This window comes from Argiope bruennichi, chromosome 9 (genome assembly GCF_947563725.1).
Source record: "Argiope bruennichi chromosome 9, qqArgBrue1.1, whole genome shotgun sequence".
NCBI lineage: Eukaryota > Metazoa > Arthropoda > Arachnida > Araneae > Araneidae > Argiope > Argiope bruennichi.
The window spans coordinates 24,717,562-24,741,300 of NC_079159.1; the positions used below are offsets into that span (position 1 = coordinate 24,717,562).

Sequence of the window (23,739 nt, forward strand, 5' to 3'; positions counted from 1 at the left end):
TGTTGTTATGCTAAATGTATGTTAGTAAGTTAAACTTTCATTGATAATTAACGCTTGATTTTTCTTCTCCTAGCGTAACATCTGCTGCGCTGGCCGTCACGGGATGCTTCTTCCCGGTTGATTCCCCATCGGCCGAAGGAGGGGACCCCTCCCGGGGAGGGCCCACGCAGCCGTGAACCGATCCTGGACCGCGTTCCCCGGCGGAGGAGGGGCGGGCCCCCGAGAGCCACCCCCCGCCCTGGAGGAGCCGCCCGGCTGGAAGGGAGGGCCCCCCATCCACCACCACCACCACGGCCCCATGCCCGCCCAGATGCCGCCCCACCACCCGCCTCAGGGCCCGCCACCGCACCCCATGCCGCCCCATACTATGCCCGACGGAAGGCCCCTGGAACATGGGTAAGCATTTTGAACATCTTTTAATTATTCAAGAGAGAAACCTCGATCTTCACGATTGATATAAAAATATTCTTAACCCTCAAAAACTACTTTTCTTGATGAAAGCAATTCTAGAATAATTAGCCGCCTTCGGTGACCAATTGGTTTACCGGGAAATTGATTATGCTTAATTTCAATTATATTTCTAAGCATCAAATTGTAATAGATGTTATAGTCGTATTATTTTAGTGACCTTACACATGTTCTGTTTATTGTATTCATTACCCGTGATATCTCAGTGCCATTAAAAATTTAAGTGTCTGATTTATCTGTTTCAAATCACACATCGTCTTTTGCGGTAATGAAATTTCACTTTTTGATTCCTCATGCAAACTGCTCAGATAATTAACAAAATCTTTCTTCCTAACTTTAAATAACGAAAAAGAAAAAGAAAATCCACCTGAATTTCTTCGCTGTAGAGCTCCCTGAACACAATTTTAAATTATGTTTGTCTATGAATACGATAACTCAAAAGCTCGTAGAATTTGACGGGGAGGGGGGAATTTGGTTAGGGTTTTTACATTAAATTTGTTGACTTCTATTATATTTTGAAATGAAATCTAGTCTCCGAAAATTAGTTTGCCTGGCTATCCAAATACAAGTGATCACAATAACTATACAATAAAACGAACTAGACGGATAAAATTTAGTACACAAATTTAAATCCGTATAAAATTTTGTACTGAATTCATCAATTGACTGTCTACCAGTCTGTACTTTCCCATTCATTTAAACGTAGAAACTGAAAAATGTAAAGACTTAAATTTAAATGTAAAAATGAATGAAATTTGATGGACCATTTTTACTTTTAAGTCCTAGATTCTTACCATATTTTGAACATAATCTGTCTTAGAATTGGCCATCTGTTGGTCTGTCTGTGTCCCTTACTTGTAAACTTTACCATTTAAAAACAAAACAGTTTAAATAAATGAAATTATGTGGTGTTTTTAAAATTACGGTTCTGTGTCAAATTTTGTTTTTAATCTGTGGAAAAAAAAACTCATCCAAAATTTATGTTCGATTTTCTTTTCTATGTTAGGAAGCACAAAGTACAAGCTCTTGTGCGGTAGACTGTGAAAATAAAAATCTGAGCTCTCGTTCACAGCGTTACTCAAATTCTAGAATCCTATGAAGGAGGGGGGGGGGGAGAGACGTATCTTTGAGACACTTTTGGGAGATCCTACTGTTTATATATATATATATATATATATATAAACAGTAGTATATATATATATATATATATATATATATATATATATATATATATATATATATATATATATATATATATATATATATATATATATATATATATATATATATATATATATATATATATATATATATATATATATAGAGAGAGAGAGAGAGAGAGAGAGAGAGAGAGAAATGGACAAATATCCTAAAAGCAAAGTTTTATATTTTTTTTTTGAGAGAGATACAGAGAGAGTACGAAGTGGATAACGCCTCTTTTAAATGTCAGATCTTTGATTGTTATGTAGTTAATTTTCATTCCTGAAATAGCAGTATTTTCTGATATTTTTTCCATATTTTCTTTTTTTATTTTTATTATTAATAGTGTTCGAGTATTTATTAGTATTTATATATATTATGGGTTCCGCGCTTAAAAAAAAAATTCTTTGCTATTTCAAATTAAAGATAAAACTTTTTAAATGCTGTGTCACAGGCCTTTATTTTTTTCCCGCCTCTCAAAAACTACTTATTGAAACATTAATTATCTGCCATTTGTCTTGCTGTAAGAATACTAGCCTCCAAAAAGTTTCAGCAATTTTCTGTGTTTTCACTTTCGAAATGACGAGAAACTCGTTATACATAAAATATGTTATATATATCTAATCTTTTCGAAATATGATCAAATAAAATTGAAATTAATTGTGGATTTAAATTTGTAAGGAGCAGTAATAAGCATTTTTAAAAATACATACGAACTCTTTTTCTTTTTATATATTCAGAGTTGCAGACGGGAAAAAAAAAATCATGTTTATAGCATCTTGATTTTAAAACTGTATTTTCACATACACTTTACGTATAACCGATTGTAGCTTGAATCTTAACTTCCGAATAGAATTTTTATGTGTTGTGCTGCCATCTATTGTCTAGAATATGACTTAAATAAAGAAATATACGATTAAAGCATTCAAATTTCAATCTTTTTTTTCGGGGTAGGGGCTATAATTTACTTCATAAAAATATGCAAATATATTAATTTAGTATATATAGACTAATTTTTGAATTTATATTTTTGTTTTCTAATTAAACGGCGTATGGAAGCTTTTTTCTAGAATTTTTGTTAAAAAAATAAACGTTTTTATTATTAACAAATTCTTTATATCGACTAATTTTTATTATAAAAATTCAACTCTTTCTGTTATACTACATTTTCTTAATTGTATGGGTCGTTAAAACTGCGCGTAGTAATTATAATTTATTTTTTATAATCCAAGAAATAGTAATTGTATACTTTTTGTAGATCGTAAATACGTATCAATAAAATAAATACTATAGGCAATACAAAAATTTTTCCTTGTATTTAAAATTATTTATTTTAACAATATGAGAAAATAGACTTTCTTATCCTCGTGTTCACTTTCGAGAGATTTTTGGTGTCTTTGACTAGCAATAGATGGCAGCTCATTGACAAGTTTTTCGTGTGTTGACTTTTGATAGTGATGGACGATGACTACTTATTAAAAACTGTTATTATTGTTACTTATTGTACTTTACAAGCCAGCTGGCAGATCTGTCTGCGGTTTCAGCCGAGTGAGGGTCTCTTGTCTTTTCAGTAGCGCCAACTAGGACAAAGAGTACGACTTAGCTCCTTCATGCATCACATTCGTTTGCATAATCCCTTTTTACAGGGGGTGCATTCACGCACCTCACAGATAGAACATAGAACAACCATTCCCAAACCGGGACTCGAACCCAAGACGCCCAGGGGGCGGGGAAGACGTCACTACCCCTGTGCCAGGACGCTGGCATTAAAAACTAAATAATTTTGATAAAGTAAATTTTTTTTCACAAAAAATCGTATCTTTTTCACCATTTTTTTGATTTATGCTTTATAAATGCGAAAATAAATTCTCATATAATTAGGAATTCTGAAAAAAAAATAACAATTTTAAAAATAACTACTCAGTTAATATGCTACTAAAAATCTGAAGTGTCTTTAAAAATAAGAAGTTATATTATTTATAATTTAAGCTTTTAAAATGCTGTATTAATACACAATAATAATATTTAGAGCAATTTTTGGACGATGTTTTTGAAGTCATTTCGTATATCCCAAGATTGTTTAGATACAGCTGGAACTCCTGAAATTCATAGGAGAGAATTTCAAAATAATTTTAATTTAATTTTAAATATAAAATTTAAGTTTGTTTTTGCTACAGTAGGTATTAAGTTTTGAAAATAGCAATTCACTATACATTTGAAAATTTCAATTATAATAGTGAATAATTTTTTCTCCGCCAGCTATAAATAATAGGGAATAATTAGCTAATTGATAAGACTCATATAGAGAGAAGCCTTCTATTTCTTCTTTAAATTTGTCTAGTATGCATATTCCTTTAAATATTAAAATATATACTATATAGTATGCTCGACATAAAGGAACCCACAAATTCGGCGCAAATGATTAGTTTGAAAATCTTGCTGACAAACCGGATTTCAGACCTCTTTTCTTCATTTCGGTATATATATATATATATTCGTGATCCCCTGCCTTTTTCCCACCTTTTTTTTTTTTTTTTTTTTTTTTTTTCTGTTTGAAAGAAATGGCATTTTTAAAAATTTCTTTTAGGGAAATTAAAGGCTATATTTAAATTTCGATTAGCTTTTTTATGACTGTTAAAAGTCTAAATAAATTTGTATATTTGAATGTAATTCCTTTCATTTTTAACATACCTAGACCTATTGGACAGTGGCCAAAAGTGGAGGATTCCTCTCCGTACGCCACTTCCTGTAAAAGGATTAAATAAAGCTCCGAAACAGAGCAAAAATTAATCACCCTTAACAGTACGAAGGAGGCATATGTAATATTATATACAAAGTGATGGCAATTAAACTTGACCTATTCAGATCTCTCTAACTGTACTGAAATCTGGGTTGATTAGAAAATTTGTAGATAGAACAATTTAAAGAATGCGCTCGAAGGATTCTGGGGAAAAAAAAATCACTATGGATCACATCGAAATGAAAACAAGTTCCAAATTCCAATTCAAGAATTGTTTATTTAATACAAAGTGTTAAACGTTGCAAGTATATCATTCAATATGGGCCACTTCATAAAGATGTAAAATGTGCTGGAATTGGCCTGTTAGTTCAGAAACTGACTGAAGCTGATGTTACACGGTCACTCTGGTAAGCTACGAGCCATAATTACTTCAACAATGCTACTCAGTCGATCTCTCTTATATATATATATATATATATATATATATATATATATATATATATATATATATATATATATATATATATATATATATATATATATATATATATATATATATATATATATATATACACACACTCAGAACTCACATAAATCCATCTATTGCAAATAATTTTTTTTTTTTTTTTTTTTACTTCACTGAAGTACTGTAATTATCATTCTTTCTCTGTCATAATGATTCAAAATGTTACATTTGCTAACAATTATTTACTATATTGCCCTAGTGGAAATTTTTTGAACTACATTTATCATCTTTTTCAGCACATTCTTCGAATTATCTACCTAAAAATCTTCCAATCAATCTATATTTCAGTTACAGTTACCGAGTATTCCGAACAGTCCATATCTATTTACGATCGTCTTGTATATAGTACTTGTGTAACTTTACTTGTAAATAAACCACGATACGTTAGTATTATTAAGAATAAGGAGACTGCGTGAATCTTATCAATTATGTTCTTAATTACCTTTTCACTAACGGCGCTACTCAAAACGAACAGTTTTATATCATCTCTGTACTAGTACAAAGTCAACGAAAAATGTCCTTTGTGATTTTAGCATCGAAACTATGGAAACCCTTTTTTTTTCCCGGGAAAAGAAAAGTGCGTTCTCCTCAACCTTTTTGTATAAATTAATGCAACTAATATGACTGATGTTTCCAACAGGTTAACGAACTTTTTTCTTTCGTTAGAGTCGTAAATCTTACAATGCCCGAAGGGACGATAAGATAATGATAGTAATACGGTCCTCCCCCTGTGGAAGGTAACCTTTCCTGTTATTTCGAGGGGAGTGTGGATTTACTTGCGCTTGATACTCAGGAAGAGGGGAGTTGCAGAATGTTTTCCATTCATTCAAAAGTGACAGATATTAATGGAATCTTAGCTAGAGGTCACACAAGGTCGAGAGCTTTATTTGATTATTCGGGATTCAATTGACATGAATATAAAAGACTAAGAAATCCTCATGTTTAACGACTTCTATAGGATTGAACTGTTTTTAGATAGCTTGTGTTATGAGAAAAGCGATTTAAAATTCCTAAATTTAGCTGTTTGTTCCAGTCATACCTACGACGGAAAACATTGCCTACTTACAATATGCAATAACAGGAATAATTAAAAATCTATCTTGATACATAAGATGCCGTGGAAGATTAAAATTGTTGAAATTCTGGGAATTTATAATGACTGTAGTCATAAGTTCAAATAGATGAAAAATCAAATAGATGAAATTGGTAACAAAATTCAATGAACATTGCAAGACTTTGCAAAATATTCATTAAAAGACTGGTCATGCCTTTGCCGAAGTATTGTTTAAATTCTCTTGTATTCCATAGAATATTGATTTTTTTACACTTGAATTTATCAGATACTTTTTATATTTTCTCATATGAAGTATATACAAACAGTAAAGTATTGAAATAGTAATAAAAAAAATCCGAACACGAGATTTTTGACGAATTTTCTCGTGTGACATTTTCATGAATTCGCGAAACATATTTTTAGAATTATGTCTATTTTTTGGAGATACATCTGTGAACTCTATATCGTCTTAGTTGTTTCCTGTCAAATTTTCAACAAATTCATCTGTAGGAAATTTGGTTGTCCGAGTAAAATGGAATTCGAAACTACAAAACGTGGATAAAATTTCATACCCTAACTAGATAGATAAAATTTGGTACACATATTTAGCTATAAAACATAGATTTGTATCAAATTTTGATCCAGATTCTTCTAGGTACCTTAGTCAGAATTTTTAGATACATATATTGCTTATAAATAAAAGAAAACATTTTTATGCAGTCAAGATTTTTTTTTTTTTTTTTTTTTTGCTATAAACAAAAACAAAAACAAAAAAAACCCGTAAAATGCCCTGCTCTACAATTAAAAGAAAAACATTTATTTAATTTGTTGTGTTATCTTATTTTGACATCAAACTAAAATAAATTTTTTATTATTTATAATTTAAAAAAATCTAAAAGAACAAATCATAACGTATTTTTTAATAAATCACGTAAAAAGTATTTGAAATTATTTTAAAGCTTTTCACCATAAACATTTAGAGGCATTTCAGAATATAATGATACAGATTAAATTATAATATCCGAAATTTTACTTATACTATCCGCAAAATCAGACAAATTACATTTATTAAAATAATGCATTTCTAAAAAGTGTGTGTTTCTAAAATAGGCAAATAGTATTTAATTTATGTTTTCATCACTGTTATAGCATACCCAATAAATATTTTGAATACCTTTCGTTTGATTATAAAAGTAATAGTTAAATAAATTTTTAATGCATTCTTTTAATCGTCAGCAACTTCTGAATTATGATAGACTATGATTGCGTTTCCGATACAATAGTTATTTTATAAATAAGTTGACTCAAACCAAACATAATTACTAAATTAAACGCACTTTAAAACTGCTAAATTCAAAGAATATTTACTGAACGCGAATCTATTTACTCGTACAAGAACATCAAAACCCCAACTCAGATCCAACAGTTCACAAAAGAGCGGGCTAATCCTGCTCTCATTGTGTTGAGCGAAGGGGGAAGCAAAAAAAAACTACAAAAACAAGACTAGACAAACGTCTTTTCTTTTTCATTCTTTCCTTTTCCTCCCCCTCCGTTTGTGATCTTGGGAATTCGGACGAGTCTATTCGCCGCGATGGTGTGAGGTAAGCCGGCTTTTGGCCAAGGGATGAAAGCTTACGCTCGATAAACTCTCCCGGCGAGCCGATTCTCGCAGGAGGGGGGGTTAGGTATGTGTCCCTGCTTTGATCTCTGGCCAAAGAGGTTGACAAGCATTGATTTTATGCGATTTTCCGGGGGCTTTCATCCTGCGCTTCTTGCCTCGTCCAATCAGGATAGTGCTGTCATGTCCGAACGTTTGGCTTTGGAACGAAAGCGACGTGCCTTTTGGAGAATTCTCTCTGCCATTTAACTAAATCGTGTACACAGTGAAAGATTTATATTGTTTGCTTTTGAAATAAAGTAGGATGTCGATCATCCGGACGGAATAGGATTTGACAGCGTTCGGATTATTCTTAATCGGGTTTTAAAGAGTCCTACAGTTTGCCAATGCTGTACAATCATTGCCGATTTAGATTTGATGAAGCCTTAAGCTATTAGAAATACGGGGCCCGTTGAAAGTGATATTTAGTGCTTAACCAAAGTAGCAATTGGTTATGAATTAAACCTCTTTCTTTAAATGATATATTCTGATGTTATTACTGGTATATACCACCAGATACAGTGACTGTATATACTTCCATTTAAATGGCATATTTAGTATATTTATAACTCATTCTCGGACAGTAATATAAGGGCCCCCCAAAAAGTGGGATCCAATTCTGTAACTTAAATACCTTAATCGTAAACCCGACACTGTTATTCTTTAAGAACATTGATTCATATTTTTTAAAAGAAGAATAAAAAAAGCAGATTGGTAAAAAGGATCTTAAGAGAAAATTGCGTGCACTGTTTTTTGAAAAAGGTCGCTTACAATTACTATACAATTTTCGAATATGAAAAAAATCAAAAACAAACCCGCGGATTTATTATACGGAAAAAATCTTATTATTTTTTTAACAATATTTGTCACACAAAAAGCTGTTATACGCTGTTACGTAGGATTCACAATAATTAATAATTTTTTTTTAATTTTCAGAACAATTTTTCGAGGAGATTTTGAGTATTTTTAAATGCCAATAATACTACGATATTTAACTAGGTGAAACGAGATCTTATTAACAATTTAAATTAGAGGATAGTTTTAATTTGAATAACAGATTACCATCTTGATTTATAGTTACACGGCGACAGCTTTGATACTTAGATTTAGTAATTTAAAAAAGTAAGTCATAGAAGCACTAGTGGATTTAGATTTTAAGCGATCGAAACATCTAAATCCTAAAATGTTTATAAGGCCTTTTTTTTTTAATAAGATAGTGCATTTCTAACTTATTAATGATTTATTTTAGTTTAATTTTTTTTATCTTATTAACTTTGTGAATATACATTTCTTTTTATTTATTAATTTTGTCTCCAAACTTTCTAATTCCCTGCGCAATATATCTATTATTGAAGGTAGCAGATCTTCAATTTTATAAATATTCTTTTAACTATGTGAACATAATAAAACATGCAAGCACTTGATCAATTATTCCGATAAATTTAATATTACCCTAATATCTTATCATTCATAGAATTTGCATTTTTTTTACAAAATTATTTATTGGACAAATCGGTAATAAAGTGTTTTTTAGTCGATCTGCTTGCCAGCCTCTCTTATAAATTCTTACAAACTTGTTTATATGACGACTAGGAAAATAAAATTTCTTAATCGGCCTGCTTGTACCCCTCCTATCTGCCTAATGTCTTTGTCTAATCTAATAGGAAATCTGAAATTAGAGGACAAGGACAACATTTGAGATGACACTTCCTTTTCCAAACTTCGACATCACTAATATAGGCATATTTAGGATTAAATTCTTAAAATACTGCATTTCTTCTATTAAAAGATGTACTCCTTCAGAACCTTCGACATGGTGACTTTTTATGTACATTTTTCAGATATGGACTGACTTGTGAAATGAAAAGAAATGTGATTTTAAATGCGCATTTAGAGACAACTGTCATTTTTATTTACTTTTAATAAACTTTAAACAGAACTTTCACTGGAATAAATTATTTTTAAAAATTTTAAATTTAACTTTGAATTATAAATATCTTAATAAGTAACCTTTTTTTTAATCTTTTTGTATGAGCTATTATATGTTGATCTATAGGTAAAATGCAAGATATGTAACTTGCATTTTACAAGATATGTAACTTGCATGTAATTAAAATTCAGCGTAAATCCAAGATTTTTTCCAGTTAGGAAAATGAGCTTAGCCACGCCTAATCCTGAACATGAGGTTCCTATGTTAAAAAAATATGTTTTATTTCGTGGTAGGCTTTTTCTGTACCTCAAAGACACGTAGAAGTACATTTTACATTATTCATATGTGATCCGGTCGCTTTTAATTTGCTATGTACTGTCAGTTTGGTTTCATAGCCTCTAGGAAACACATTTTACGCCATCGCTGATAATAGAACAGACAACACGTGATCGTCTAGTTTCGTATTACATTATTAACTATTCTCTTCGAATAACAGAAGAGTAATGATATAGAATCTCGTATCTGCTTGTGTTTCGAAACTTTCGATAAATGACGTCATGAAAAAGTAAGAAATAACTAAGCTTCTGTCTGAGAAGAGAAACATCTTTAAAAAAAACTGCTCTCTCTACTGTAAATGTTTTTCACTTTCGGAACTGTGCGGTAGAAGGTCTTTGTAGTTTACTGTCTGGGATAAGTTAAAGAAAACAGGAACTGCCTAATTCAGAAGATTATTTATTTATAATTATTGGAATATTAATTATCCATTTAATTAGTCAGGTTGTATCCTATTAGACAGGTCTTGTGAAGTGATAATTTTTAATGTTGCACTTATCTGAAATAATTCCTTTTTATCAATTATAAGAATTATATGCTTTTTTAAGTAAGTAAAATCATTCTTATATTAGTTAATGATTTATTATATTAATATACATTATAATTTATAATATGGTTGGGATAGCCTGGTTGATAGGGCGTTGGATTCGCCTTCCTTAATTTGCGAGTTCGAACCCCGCCGGCCGAAGATTCTCCGTGGGTGTGGTGGCTGGCGCACGTATAAATCTGCAGTGGTCACTAAGTCCTCCAAGTTGAGAGTAATACCGATGGGGGTAGTGGTTCAGAGGTGATCATTCTCTGATTCAGGTCTAAATTACGATCTGTGGATGAGTGAATGAAAGTGAATGAAATCCCCCCCCCCTCCCCATAAAAAGGGGTGTGACGTGTGAGTAGCTAAGTCGTGCTCTTGGCCCTATTTGGCGCTACTGAAAAAATATTAGACGCTCATTCGGCTTAAATCGCTGACAGATAATTATCAGCGGACTTTAAAGTGCCATAAGTCTCAACGCAAAATTTATAATTAGGATTTAATTTTGAGAATTAAATTTTTAACCGACATCATTAGCATGCCGGTTAAATCAAAAATATCTTAAAACGTGGAATTACTAAAACCAGTTCCTAATAATGTGCTCTGCTTTGGGTCACAAAATGTCTAAATCCGCCCCTGCAGCAGAAGGAGGAAGGAACACTAATCGTTCTTGCCATTTGATCGTAATTCAAAGTGCACGAGATTCACATTCAATATGCCCCATGTAGACAAAGTATCGAAAGAGGGAAGGAGGTAACAAATCAAATTGTGTGTAATTGAACATCGATAAACATTTGTGTTGCCATCCATTACCATTTGTCTATCAAATTTACGATTTAAAAGATTGCTTCATAATCTTCCTTCGATATTCTATAAATGTTGTTTCCGTTTGTTTTTCTGTTCTGTTTGTTAGCTTCTGATTACAGTTAATCTTTATTTTTAGCAAAATTTTCTAATTCAGCATGACTGTATCAAAGAATTGAATGAAAAATAAAAATATGTCAGTCAAAAAGAATAAACATATTGAAATTACAATTTTCCCAGAAAGTTTAAATAAATTTACTATCATTATTCTGTGGATGTTCACATAGCATATAGTAGCTAATCTTGTAATAGAGTTATAAAACATAAAGTCAGGTCCTAAATTTGTAGTTTGTTTTGCTCCTGTAACATTTGATACAATAATACAATACAATAATTATAATTATATCAATTGAATACACTAATTGATATAAAATTTAAACCTCCTTCCTTCTATTTAGTTTATAATTTACTATTCTACTTAAATATAATAATTATATATTTAATAATCTTATTATTATATAATCAATATTTGCCGATGCTACATTATATGTAATATATTAGTAAGAAATGCTGTAGGTGACTGGGTACCCAATGTTGGAAAGTATGTTAAGACTAAACTCCTGGATAGATTTGGTTCAAAATTTGATATAGATTCACACGCTAGTTGCTAAATTTGTGTACCAAATTTTATCCACTAACTATTTACGTTTTCTAGTTGTCTTTTTTACTTATATTCGGACAATGAGCCAGATTCACTGCATATGACTGGATTTCTTTCAAAATTTGATAGATATTTACAATAATGGTGCAAAGACCACTCGCCAAATTTCACATATCTAACTCAAAGTATTTTTAAGTACGTTATCGTCTACACTTAATTCCAAAAATATGTTTTCGAGACAGAGATTTCTGAAAAGTGGAGATTCATAAAATTATCGAGTACGAATTTCTCTATGATTACAATTCTTTCTGTGTGTGTATTTTGTGTACGAGAAAATAAAAAAAAGACACTATTTTACAATCACTTTGAATTTTTATGCATAAGGTTATATATTGCAACACTAGAGGTGCATGTATCATGTCAGCTCTAAAATAAGTGTGATTACATTTACTAAATCAATGGAAAGAGAATTTTTACCCTATGGTTTCTGACATCTTTTTTCATAAATGAAAATTTTAGTGCAATTACCAAAAACAAGGAGATATCGATTGAGACAGGACTACGAGTATTAACCAACAGTTATCAGGTTTCAACAGATTTCCAGAAAAATCTAGTAGTTTCGGAAGCCAAATAAAATTCTCTTAAGATGCAATAAAAACAGAAAAAGAAATCGTCTGCAATTCATTTTTTGCGACTCTAAATTTTCGAATAAATCCGTTAATGAAATTATTCTATAAAATAAAAAAAAATATATTATTATTATTATATTCTCGTGTATGAAGTCTGCAAAATACTGTAATTGTCATAAAATTTGATTTTGAGGATTTGACAGCTCTCGTACTTTGAATTCCTATAAGTAAAAAAAAAAAAAAAAAACCATATGGAAGTTTGTCCTTCCGAATAAATGTGACCCAAGTAACTCAAAAATTCAGGTCTAAATAAGTAAAATTAGCCATATGGTTTATCACCGAATGTATCGTGTCGATTAAAGTGACAAAGGCAGAATAAAAAGGAATTATGCGTTGTTATTTTAAAATATTAAATTTGTGATAGATGAAAATTACATTCATCAACGTATCGTCAACATACACTGTACATATATTGATGTGCACAATTTTTCCTGTTATCGAGATATTTTAAAAATGTATTAATTCCTTTTTTTTTTTAAACTTTTTGTCGCTTTTAGCAGGTATACCGACGCGAAATTTTATATACATATATATATAATTTCAGAAAAAAAAAAAAAAAAAACTCAAACACACAGAAAACTAGATAAGTGAAATTTGGTATCTTGTCTTTATATCAATATTGTAGATTCATTAGATTTTGGATCCGTCCGTTTAAATAGAAAAATCTCCCAGCACATGCATGCTATATTTTGTTCACTTGTTGGTGGAGCAAAAATATGAGAAAGTCGTAAGGAACATAGTCTCGATGGTTTTTAGATTTTCTCTGTCATCTTTTTTTGAGCTCCCCGAATCTTCCTCGTATACACTCTATAGAAGTGTTGTTCCCTTCCCCTCGCATAAAATTGCAAAAGGTAAGGCAGTGAACATTTGTAGCTCTCAGATTTTTATTTTCAGAGTCCCACACGTAAGAAAGAAGCAGAGAAGAGATAACTTAGAAGATTTCAGTTGCATAGTAAACAAAACTGAATATAAAGTTTGAAAGTCCTTTTTTTTTTTTTTTTTTTTTTTTTTTTTGATCAACTGAAATCAAAATTTGACATGGAATAAAAATTTTATTTGTAGGATCAAAACTAAATTAAAATACATTTATTTTAATCTTTGTATTTTTTTTGAGTATTCGTATTAACATGCATGCGAAAGTACAGATTGATGTACGATCATCCCCTCGATGGACTTGTTTTAAAATTTGATACATTTTAAGTGCTAAATCAGCGTTTCAAATTTTATTCATGTAGCTCTTTACATTTTGTAGTTGACATATTTACTTGTACTCCCACAATCAAGAGGGCAGTCTTCTGGTCAATTGATTTCACCTAAAATTTGATAGATATTTAAAAAAATTGTTATTAAAAAAACCACTTATCATCTGTCCAATTCAAAGCGTTTTTATATTATCGTGTTCGCAAGACATGTAATTAAATTTTTTTAAGCGAGAATTTTTTATATTTTATTTTGAATTTGACTTAAATTTCCGACGTCCTAATTAAGAATAGTTTTGTCGTTGTAATCTTGATCTTAATGTTCCTAGAATCGTTAAAATTCGTTTGGTATTAAAAATGAGAAATAAAAATTGGGGGAAGGGGGATCCTTAATTACTTGGATTTATTATTCTTTTTCTTTTTTTTTCTCTGTGTATTCTAATTACCTCCCTACTTATATTAATCAGAACATGCCATAGTTGATAGAATAAAATAGGCACCGTTATTTTCAAAATTAAAAAAAAAATCACAAACAAGAACAATAGTAAAATAACCAAGGTGGAATATTTGGTCGAGACTGAATTATTCATCTGTCTTATTCGGGGAAAGCATTAATTATTTAATCATTTTTATATTCAATTTGCAACTTTAAAATGGCGCTGAAAATTTTCATTGTGGAAATAGAGTCATGAAATGGCGGAAAGAAGTTTTAAGATCTGTATGTGATATTGACTTCATCATAGGGAATCGAAGTTCACATTCCAATTCCAGTTCTTGCTCTGTAAATTATTGTGATTGAATGACGAATTTAAATATTTTGAGGCTTTAGATAACGTACATTATGAGGTTTCTCCTAGCTGACAATTTGATTCAGATGTTGGGGATTTATTTTAATATACTTTTTAAAAAATTCATCATAATTATTCTAAATGGTTTTTTTACTGGCAGAACTATTTAATTATTATGATAGATTATAAAGACACTTTAAACAAATATAAATTTAAAAAACAATTGTTTTTACTGTTAAAAATGCATAATTAATATTCCAAAATATTATAAAGTAACTAATTAAATTAATAATAATACAATGTAATAAGCAGAAATTGTGGACATAATTTTAATATAATAATTACTAACCCTAATTAGTCCTAATTTTATAATTAATATAATTAAAAGTTTTTGTTTTTAGTTACAAATTTTTGTGATGACATAAATTTATAAAATAATTAATAATTTTGAAATTTATTTGTTGTGACGCTTTAAAATTAAAAACTTAGTATTTTATACAATATAAATAAACTGCTCGAAATATCAGCCCATGTCCTAAGAAAATTTTAGTTAATTCTGTCTAGCCTGACTTAAATAACTATTCCACCACATAGTAGTGAGAAATTTTTAGCTCTCTCTTCCCTCCCCACCTATGTCGTAACAACATTGGTTGGACCCACGCGCTACGCAAGGTCATACCAGTACACCAGCCTCCCCTCGTGGCGCGCGAATCGAAAACCCTCGCATAGGCTTCTCCCTCCTGTGGATGAATGAATGCATGAAGGTGTGCCAAGGGGAGGGAGTATTGTCCACCCCCCCTTCAGAAGGAGGGGTTGGTCGTAAAGCGACTTAGAATATTAACTTGACTGGTCTAGCGGGTATACTGTGTCTGTTTTGTAAATCAGATCTTAGTGTTTATATTCTGTGTTAGCATTGTCCACTAAACCGCAGTAGAGATTATAAAACCCCGCGCAGTAATAAATGTTTCTTGGCACGTGGAGAAAATGAACAGACATTATGAAACTTCACCTGTGTATGTAAAACTGCATCAGAGTACGAACTGTCAAATGATGTATTGACTGTGATGTGCTTTTAATATTTTCGTACATGAAGCCCATGTTGAATTCGGGGATTGGATTCCCCGGCCCTCAAAATGACCCCTTTTATGCATCTCCTTTTTCGAATTATTTTAGGAGACATACGCCGTACTTTGGTCAGCCAGACTACCGAATTTATGAAATGAATAAACGTCTTCAACAGAGGACTGAGGTAAGCTATTTATTAAAAAATTTTTTGATAATGCAAGTTTTCATTTTACATCTCAAGTGTTTTTTATTGTATTAAAGTATTTTAAAATGGAAATGCAAATTCGTATTAAAATGTATATTCTTAGCTTATAATATGTGATTCGATCTAAACAATTCAAGTCATTGTGCGATGCTCTGTTTTTATTTATTTATTTATTTTCATTTTTCTATCTCTCAATATTTTTTCGTTAACTCTTTTAATTTAGTGTCCAATAATGATTTAGAAGAAAATTCTTATATTCTTAAAGATTCATTTTTAAACCTACTTATTATTTATTATTGATGCTACTAAGTCAATGAATGCGTATTGTATTGATAAAAATTTAAATATATCAATGAACTCTTTAGATGAATAAAAGTTCATGTAATTCACAGAAGAAAGTATGATAAATTCTTATTTAGAGTATTAAAAAATGTATATATATTTTTTATTTTAAAAGTAAGAATTGGGTTTAAAAATAACAAATATTTTAAAGTATTTTTTTAATTAAATTGAATCATATCTATTAGGTATGTATCAATAAGTTACTTAGAAAATGCAATTATTTTTCTTAAACTTTTTTGTGCATGCAGTTGATTGAATTTAATGTTATCATTTACATATGTTGAAAAACTACTGTAGATTGATGGTTAATACTTAATAAAAATATTTAGTAAATGCCCTGATACCATTTGATTGGTATTTTTCTGAATGATTCATTTACTACATAAGTATTATAATTTTATTTTTGTCCTAGTGATTTCAATGTAATCGATCAGTTTAGTAAATATTTTTTCCTCTGAAGAGTTATAATAACATAAAAATCATTTTAAAATCAATTTAAAGATCAAAATACAGATAATATCTAATGAATGGACAGTTTTTTCTCTTATAAATCCAAAAATAAATGAAGACAAAAGACAAAACACTCCCTGGGTGACTAATTTGTTAAATGATACATAAACAATATTAATACATCAGCCTGTATCATTTCATTGTCAATTTCAATAAATTGTGGACAAAATTTTGGTCTCTCTTACGAGAAAGAATGAATTAGATGAAGTAATTTTTATGTCTAAATTTTTTTAGAAATAAAGTGATGAAGAATTTTTGCATACAATATTCTAAAAGTGTATTAAATAATTTGATTGTATTTTTTTATGCTAAAATATTTTTTGGCTATGCTTTATGACTTAGAGATTTATTATATAATTATTTTGATTTGATGACTGGCTTTGCATTTATTAATTAAGGCATTTGACAAGGCAATCTTTTGAATAACACTGTTGCAGTTCTGAAATTGTGTAAGGTTGCTTTCAAAATTACTATAAAAAAAAATACAGTTATTTTTTTATATATATATTCTAACACCTGAGCAGATGCATCGCAAACATAATGATTTTGTAAATTTGATTATAAGAAGAAAATAATAATAAACAAAAAATGTATGTATATTTTTGATTAGATTCTTTAAAGGATCTTGGGTTGTATTATCTGATTTATGACCTTTATGGGGGCTTTGTGGTAGGATTGGGTTGTCTTTTCCACCATATTCCTAAATGTTGATTAAACTTTATGATTGTATTTTTATGTATATGGAATGTCACATGTTTATATGAGTATGTCAACTTATACTCATGTAGAAATTTAACTTTATTCTTAAATGCAGTTCTAATCCAAGGTTCATTGGTAATAATGAGGTCAAATTCAAAATATATAGAGAAGAGGAATTTAAATATTTTTTAGAACTTTTTTCTAATGGTGTTAAAAAATGATTCTGTATTTATAAAATTTCTTACAGCTGAGTGAGATACTTTATAATAAAAAGACTGTAATTAAAAAATGCTGATATGAAGATGAATGGTTTTTGCAGAATAGTTGTTTTGTAAGAATCTGGTCATGTTAATGAATTTTATTTTAATAATTTTGATTTTATTAGTAACAAACATGGTAGGGAATTAATAAATGTATAGAACTTTTATAATAATAAATTAGTAGCATACATTTAAAGAATTTTCATTTTTATTTCTTTTATAGGATAGCGACAATTTATGGTGGGATGCATTTGCTACAGAATTTTTTGAAGATGATGCTACTTTAACCTTGACTTTTTGTCTTGAAGATGGCCCAAAGAGATATAGTAATTTTCATTTCCCTTTTTTTTTTTTTTTTTTTTTATTGTTTCATATTCAAGCACATGACTGCATTTTTGTATTTATAATGTCTGTAATCAAAGAAACAATTTCAAATAACCATATTAGATAGAAGAACCGTATTAGTTAGATTTGCACTTTTGGTGAATGTAATATTGTAAATTTGTCTGTGATTTTTTTTTAAATATGTGACATCAAGTGAAGTGTTTTGGGAATTTTAAGTAATAATAGATAGAAAAATTATATTATGTATATCAAAATATTTGTACTAAGTCCCTGAAAAATTAGAATTATTTCAAACTGATTACCTTAAGAAGAAATGAAATTTATTTTTCAAAGTAGGTCAGTTGGTTTTTCAGTACTGATTAATTGATGCATTCATTTTATGATTATGATATTAAAGCAGTAAAAAAATAGTGGATTTTTTTGTGGGAGCTAGAATAGAATGTCTGGCAAAATTTTCCAAAATTTAGAATATGTATATTTATTTTTAAAAAAAGTCTGGATGATTTTATTTGAACTTTTTTTAATAAAGTTATTTATTTTTAAATATAAGATTGTTTTTTTTTCCTACCAAAAAGTTGTATTATTAATTAACTGATTAAAATGAAGAATAAAATATTTCATTTAGTTTTACAACTACTTATGTATTAATTTGGTGTTGCTACTTGTTAGTGTCAATTTTTTTAATCTAATGTTTATGTAATAGTAAAAAAGAAAAAAAAAAACATTAATCAGCAAGAATATATTCTTTTATTTAATAAATTTTATCAAATGTATAAATTTGGGGGAAAAAACGTATTGTGAATGTTATGTTGTGAAATTTGTATTTTCTGTCTGTATCCAATAAAAAAAAAATATTCTTTGATGCCTTTTTGTTAGTAGTGTTAACAGAGCTTTTATTAAGTGCTTTAAATGTATTATTTCATTTTAATTGGATATTGTTTATTTTCAGCTATTGGAAGAACATTAATACCACGTTACTTTCGAAGCATATTTGAAGGTGAAGTCACTGACTTATATTTTAGCCTCAAACATGCCAAGGAATCTTTCCATAATACGACAATAACTTTAGACTGTGATCAATGCACAATGGTTGCTCATCATGGGAAACCCATGTACAATAAAGTAGGTTCTTATCTTTGGAAGTATATATTTTCTTTGTTGTTCTTCGAAACATTTTCATTTGCTAAATGCTGTATAGTTTCTTTCATGTATAAATTAAATTTGGTTGCTTAGATTTTATACTCAAAATAAATTCTGAAATTTGAAGCTTTCAAGAAAAGATTCATAAATTATAGTTATGAAGAATCATTATGTATTGGGGAGGGGATTATTGAAATATTCATCTTCAGTGGTGTGACAGCCAATTGGACCTTGTCTTCCTCAGAATTCCATTCTTTGTTGCCTTATGCTTGGCTAAGATTTTCGATCTTAATAATCTTCAGTTCTTTTTCCAGGTCATCAATCCACCTAAGGTTTTATTTTCCTCTTTATTATTATTTGGGGGGGGGGGTAATCAAAAGGATCTTTTTAGTGACTTAATTGCCATTCAATCTTATTCAAATTCTTCCTTTAAGAACTGTAGCCCTTTTTAAAGTACAATATGTGAACATTCCATGTCCCAAAAGTCAATGGATCAAAATATTAGTCTACAATAAACTTTAATTTATTTTTTTCGTCCCACATAAATAATAATCTAAAATATTTAATTATATGGAAAGATTATATGGAATATTTATAAGATAATTATATGATAAGATTTTGTGATATTATTTCCAGCTCATTTCAATTTTTTAAAAAAAGCCTTATTCCCTATTTTGAAAGAAATGATATTCTATTATTGATTTATATTTTCCCTATTTAATTGTTTTATGAATTGTTAATATTAAAATTATATTGAAATATGTTTAATGCAATAATTTATATGTTATTGACAATTTTGAAATATAAACCCATTATTACAACATAATTATTTTAGTAATTAATACACTTTGAACATTATGATAATTCAAAATTTTTTGCAGCTTCTTTTTAGCTAACTTTATAGGGGGGAAAAAAGACTATAGAGATTTCAATAATGGTTTCAATATTGTGCCAAATTTGTGAGAATGTTACATGTTTTTATATGTTTGTTCATATCCTTCTTTTTAACCTTTTCTTTTGGTAACATAGAAATCGTCAATTTGTTAGCTTAATGTACTGTATACTTGAATAATACAAAAGATTTTCCTTTAAAAGAATGGAATTCCTTTTCTTCTGGAAATTATTTCATTTAATTCTTATAAAGATTAATACATATCTTAACATAGATTTCCTTTTCAGTTTTCAACCAACTACTTTATGTTTAAACATTCATTTGCCTGTGCTTGTTTTAATTTTAGTGATCTAAAAGTGTGAGGCAGTTTTCTATATTTTTATTTACGTTTTTTTAATTTAAACTTTTTAAGATTTAAATCTGAATTTAATTTATAAATTACTTCATTTCCAATTTTTCATAATTTTGTATAAGAATGAGGTTTTTAAGTTTGGCTTAATAATATAAGGCTTAAAAAAATGGCATTTTTTTATATGAGTAATTTTAAAGCTTTACAAAGTCTTATATAATCCATTTTGGTTTCCTAGAATGGTAATTGGAAACTACTAACATTGTATAAACAATTTTTTACTAATTACTAATATCATTATTTGTATTTGCTGCTTTTATTTGCTTCTGTAATTGCTTTTTGCTTGATGGGTGCTTTAAATTCTTGTAACTTTTGTTATTTTATGTACCTTTAAATATTGAATTAAATTTTTGTTAAGATAAGCCTTAAAAGTTAGTTACATGTAAATTTTACAGATTTTAGGAGGGCAGTACCCAAATGAACTTATGAAAGAACAGCTTGCCAAAGATAATGCTGTTGTGGTAAGCATTGTTCCTAATATTGGGGGGAAACAAGTATCTAAAATGTGCCTCATTTTTCGAAAATGGGTAACAAGTGTTTGTTCACTTTTTTTATGTTGGAATTTACTGCCAAAAGGAAGTAGTTAAAAACATACAAAATGGAAAATCATTATACTGATTTATTGTCTTTATGAAAATTAAACTTTAAAGGTACATGGTTTTTGCTTTATTATTATTTTCTAATTTATTATGCTTTTTGGTGGTAATTTTCAATGGCTTGCTTCATTACTAACATTTTTTTTTTCAAAATTGGATATTTTTTATTATTAATATTATAACAACATTGCAATCAAATTTGTATTTCTTATATTTTTTTTTTATCAGTGAATTTAAAAATAATTGCTTGTTTTCAAAAGTAATGTAACAAACTTAATAAGTTTGTTTAAAATTTTTTTATGATTAATCCAAATTTCATGGCTAAATTTTTCAAATGAAAAATACTCAAGGAAATGTTATTTTATTTATGCATAAGATTACTGGCACTGAACTAAATAATCATTTTTTTCCTTCCAGCTTTGAATTTTTAATCAATAAAAAACAATTGCCATTATGAACTTTTTGTATGTTGATTCTGAAATCAGTGTATTGATCATTTGCTATTTAAATAATTTTGTAAAACATTTTATGTTATTTGAGTTGCCCTGATAGCTTGTGTGGGCTTTGCTTTCCTGCTTTTACTATTGGAGCCATAAAGTTAATACTTCATGATGAATTTAAAATTGTACAGGGCATGCAAGCTATATGTTGGACATGAAGTTAGTTGATAAAATAAATTATGAAATATTATTATTAAATGCTTCTAGATGTTTTATTCAATATTGAAGTGTTTCCCAAATTGCTTTATGAAAAATATTATAAAAAAAGAACTTTTATCAGAAAAAAAAATTTGCTCCTGAATTCTAAGCTTATTATGTTAATAATTTCAAATAACATGCAATAATAAGTATTCTATTTAGATTTCATTAATATTTTCCTGTATGCTTTTCTTTTTATTTTGCTGCATTATTTTATTGGAATCAAATCTAAAGTTTTTTTTTTACTAGTTGGATTTTTTTTATTAAATGGCTTTATTGTTTGTTTATGGCTCTTTTTTCAGTTATGAATAGTCTTAATTATGTAATTCCTTACATTTCTGTGAAATACTCTGAAACTTGTGTAATTCAAAGCTGCAGAGAGCACATTAAAAATGTAATTTATCCAAATGAATGAATAAAGAATAGGAACAAAAAGAAATTCTGCAAAAGAAAATGACAATTTGTAAAACAAAAATGGTTCTAAAGATTTTTCATATTTTATATCTAAATAATGCATAATATGTAACTAATAAATTTTAAGTAGAGCAGTTGTAGTAAACATACAGTAACTTTGTAGTTGTAGTAAACTTTGATTATAATGATTGTACAGTAATATTTAAAAAAAAAAAAGCATATCTAGTTTAAAGCTTTACAAAATTTTTTTACAAAAGATTTTTTTATGCCTTTCTTTATTTAATACAATTCTTATGCAAATAAATTATTTTTTATAAAGCATAGATATATTCAAAAGAGAGATGAATCAAATAAACACAATTTAAATTGTGAATTATTTATATTTGAACACAGCACAATTAGAAATTTAAAAGACTAGAATTTAGATTACCAATGAATTTTCAGATTAAAAATATTTGAATTAACCAAGTTCCACTGTATCTGTAAACAATTTTTATTATGCAAGTAATCAATCTCTTATGCTTGCATTTTCTTCTGTTATTTGTAAAGTGTAATTTTCGTACTTCACATTCCTTAAATTCTGTTCTTTGAATTCCTAGGTTTGTACAGAAGGACGCTTAATCCTAGAATTTACATTTGACGATTTAATGCGGATTAAATCTTGGCATTTTGCAACAAGACAACATCGAGAATTGGTCCCTCGTAGTTTAATTGCGTTGCAGGTTTGTGTAAATTTGCATTTTGCAAGATGTTTATTTATAAATGTGCTTTTTCTTTCATTAAATATTAACATAGTAACAGTTCATAATGAGTTTAAAAATGAGACAAATTTAAAAGTGTTTCAAAATTGTTGTCTGTTTTCTGGCATATGTGCCTGATGCTTGTATAATTGATAATATTTGATATAATTTGCTTTGTGATGCTGACTTGAAATTACAATAGACTTCTATTGCAGAAATGCTGCATTTGATTGAAAGTTAAAAAATTTAATAACCTTTAACTGAAGACTGTCTCCCCATCCTTTCCAGATGCCAAATAATAAAAAATTATCCTTCCATTTTGAAAAGACTATCACGTATTTAAAGCTCTTTAAATTTCATGTTTTGTTTATTTTTAAACAACCAGAACAATTGTTACTACTTTGTATTCACTTCAAAACAATCCTCTTAATAATTATGCTTCCCCCTCAAAATATTTTAAATTGTATCAACTTTTTAATCAGATGTCTGTTTTTATTTTAAATTAACCACCTTTGGCAACTGCTTCACCAAGATTAATGTTCCCTTAAATTTTCGATTCAATATTTTATGTGTCTTGGTGTCTTAAAGCTCCTACAGAAAAATATTTATAAGCTTCAAATTTGGATGGTATAACTCATACAGTTATTGAAACTTTGCATTGGTCTATTTATTGTATTATATATTTCTCTTAATATTTTGTCAGCTCCTGTAAAATTTGAACTTAAATTGAAGCAGAAATAATTAAATTTAAAACAAAAACATTTTTGCTGAAATTAAACATGTTTTTAAAAATATGAATACAGAAATCAGAATCATGCAGCATTAACATCGTATGTCATTACAATA

At 28.7% G+C, this 23,739-nt stretch overlaps 1 protein-coding gene across 5 annotated transcripts in view; it reads left to right on the top strand.

The window, feature by feature from the left end:
• Nucleotides 1-23,739, top strand: part of LOC129983823 (LIM domain-binding protein 2-like) — a 125,828-nt gene that overhangs the window by 92,449 nt on the left and 9,640 nt on the right. For 3 of the 5 annotated variants that reach the window (XM_056093472.1, XM_056093474.1, XM_056093473.1), the window contains 6 exons: nt 74-396; nt 15,752-15,827; nt 17,883-17,985; nt 18,954-19,126; nt 20,841-20,906; nt 22,753-22,875. In XM_056093472.1, coding sequence (XP_055949447.1) covers nt 299-396; nt 15,752-15,827; nt 17,883-17,985; nt 18,954-19,126; nt 20,841-20,906; nt 22,753-22,875 — 639 coding nt within the window. In that variant the 5' untranslated portion in view covers nt 74-298. The remainder of the gene's footprint in view (nt 1-73; nt 397-15,751; nt 15,828-17,882; nt 17,986-18,953; nt 19,127-20,840; nt 20,907-22,752; nt 22,876-23,739) is intronic. The other 2 variants (XM_056093475.1, XM_056093476.1) reach the window with 1 other exon arrangement.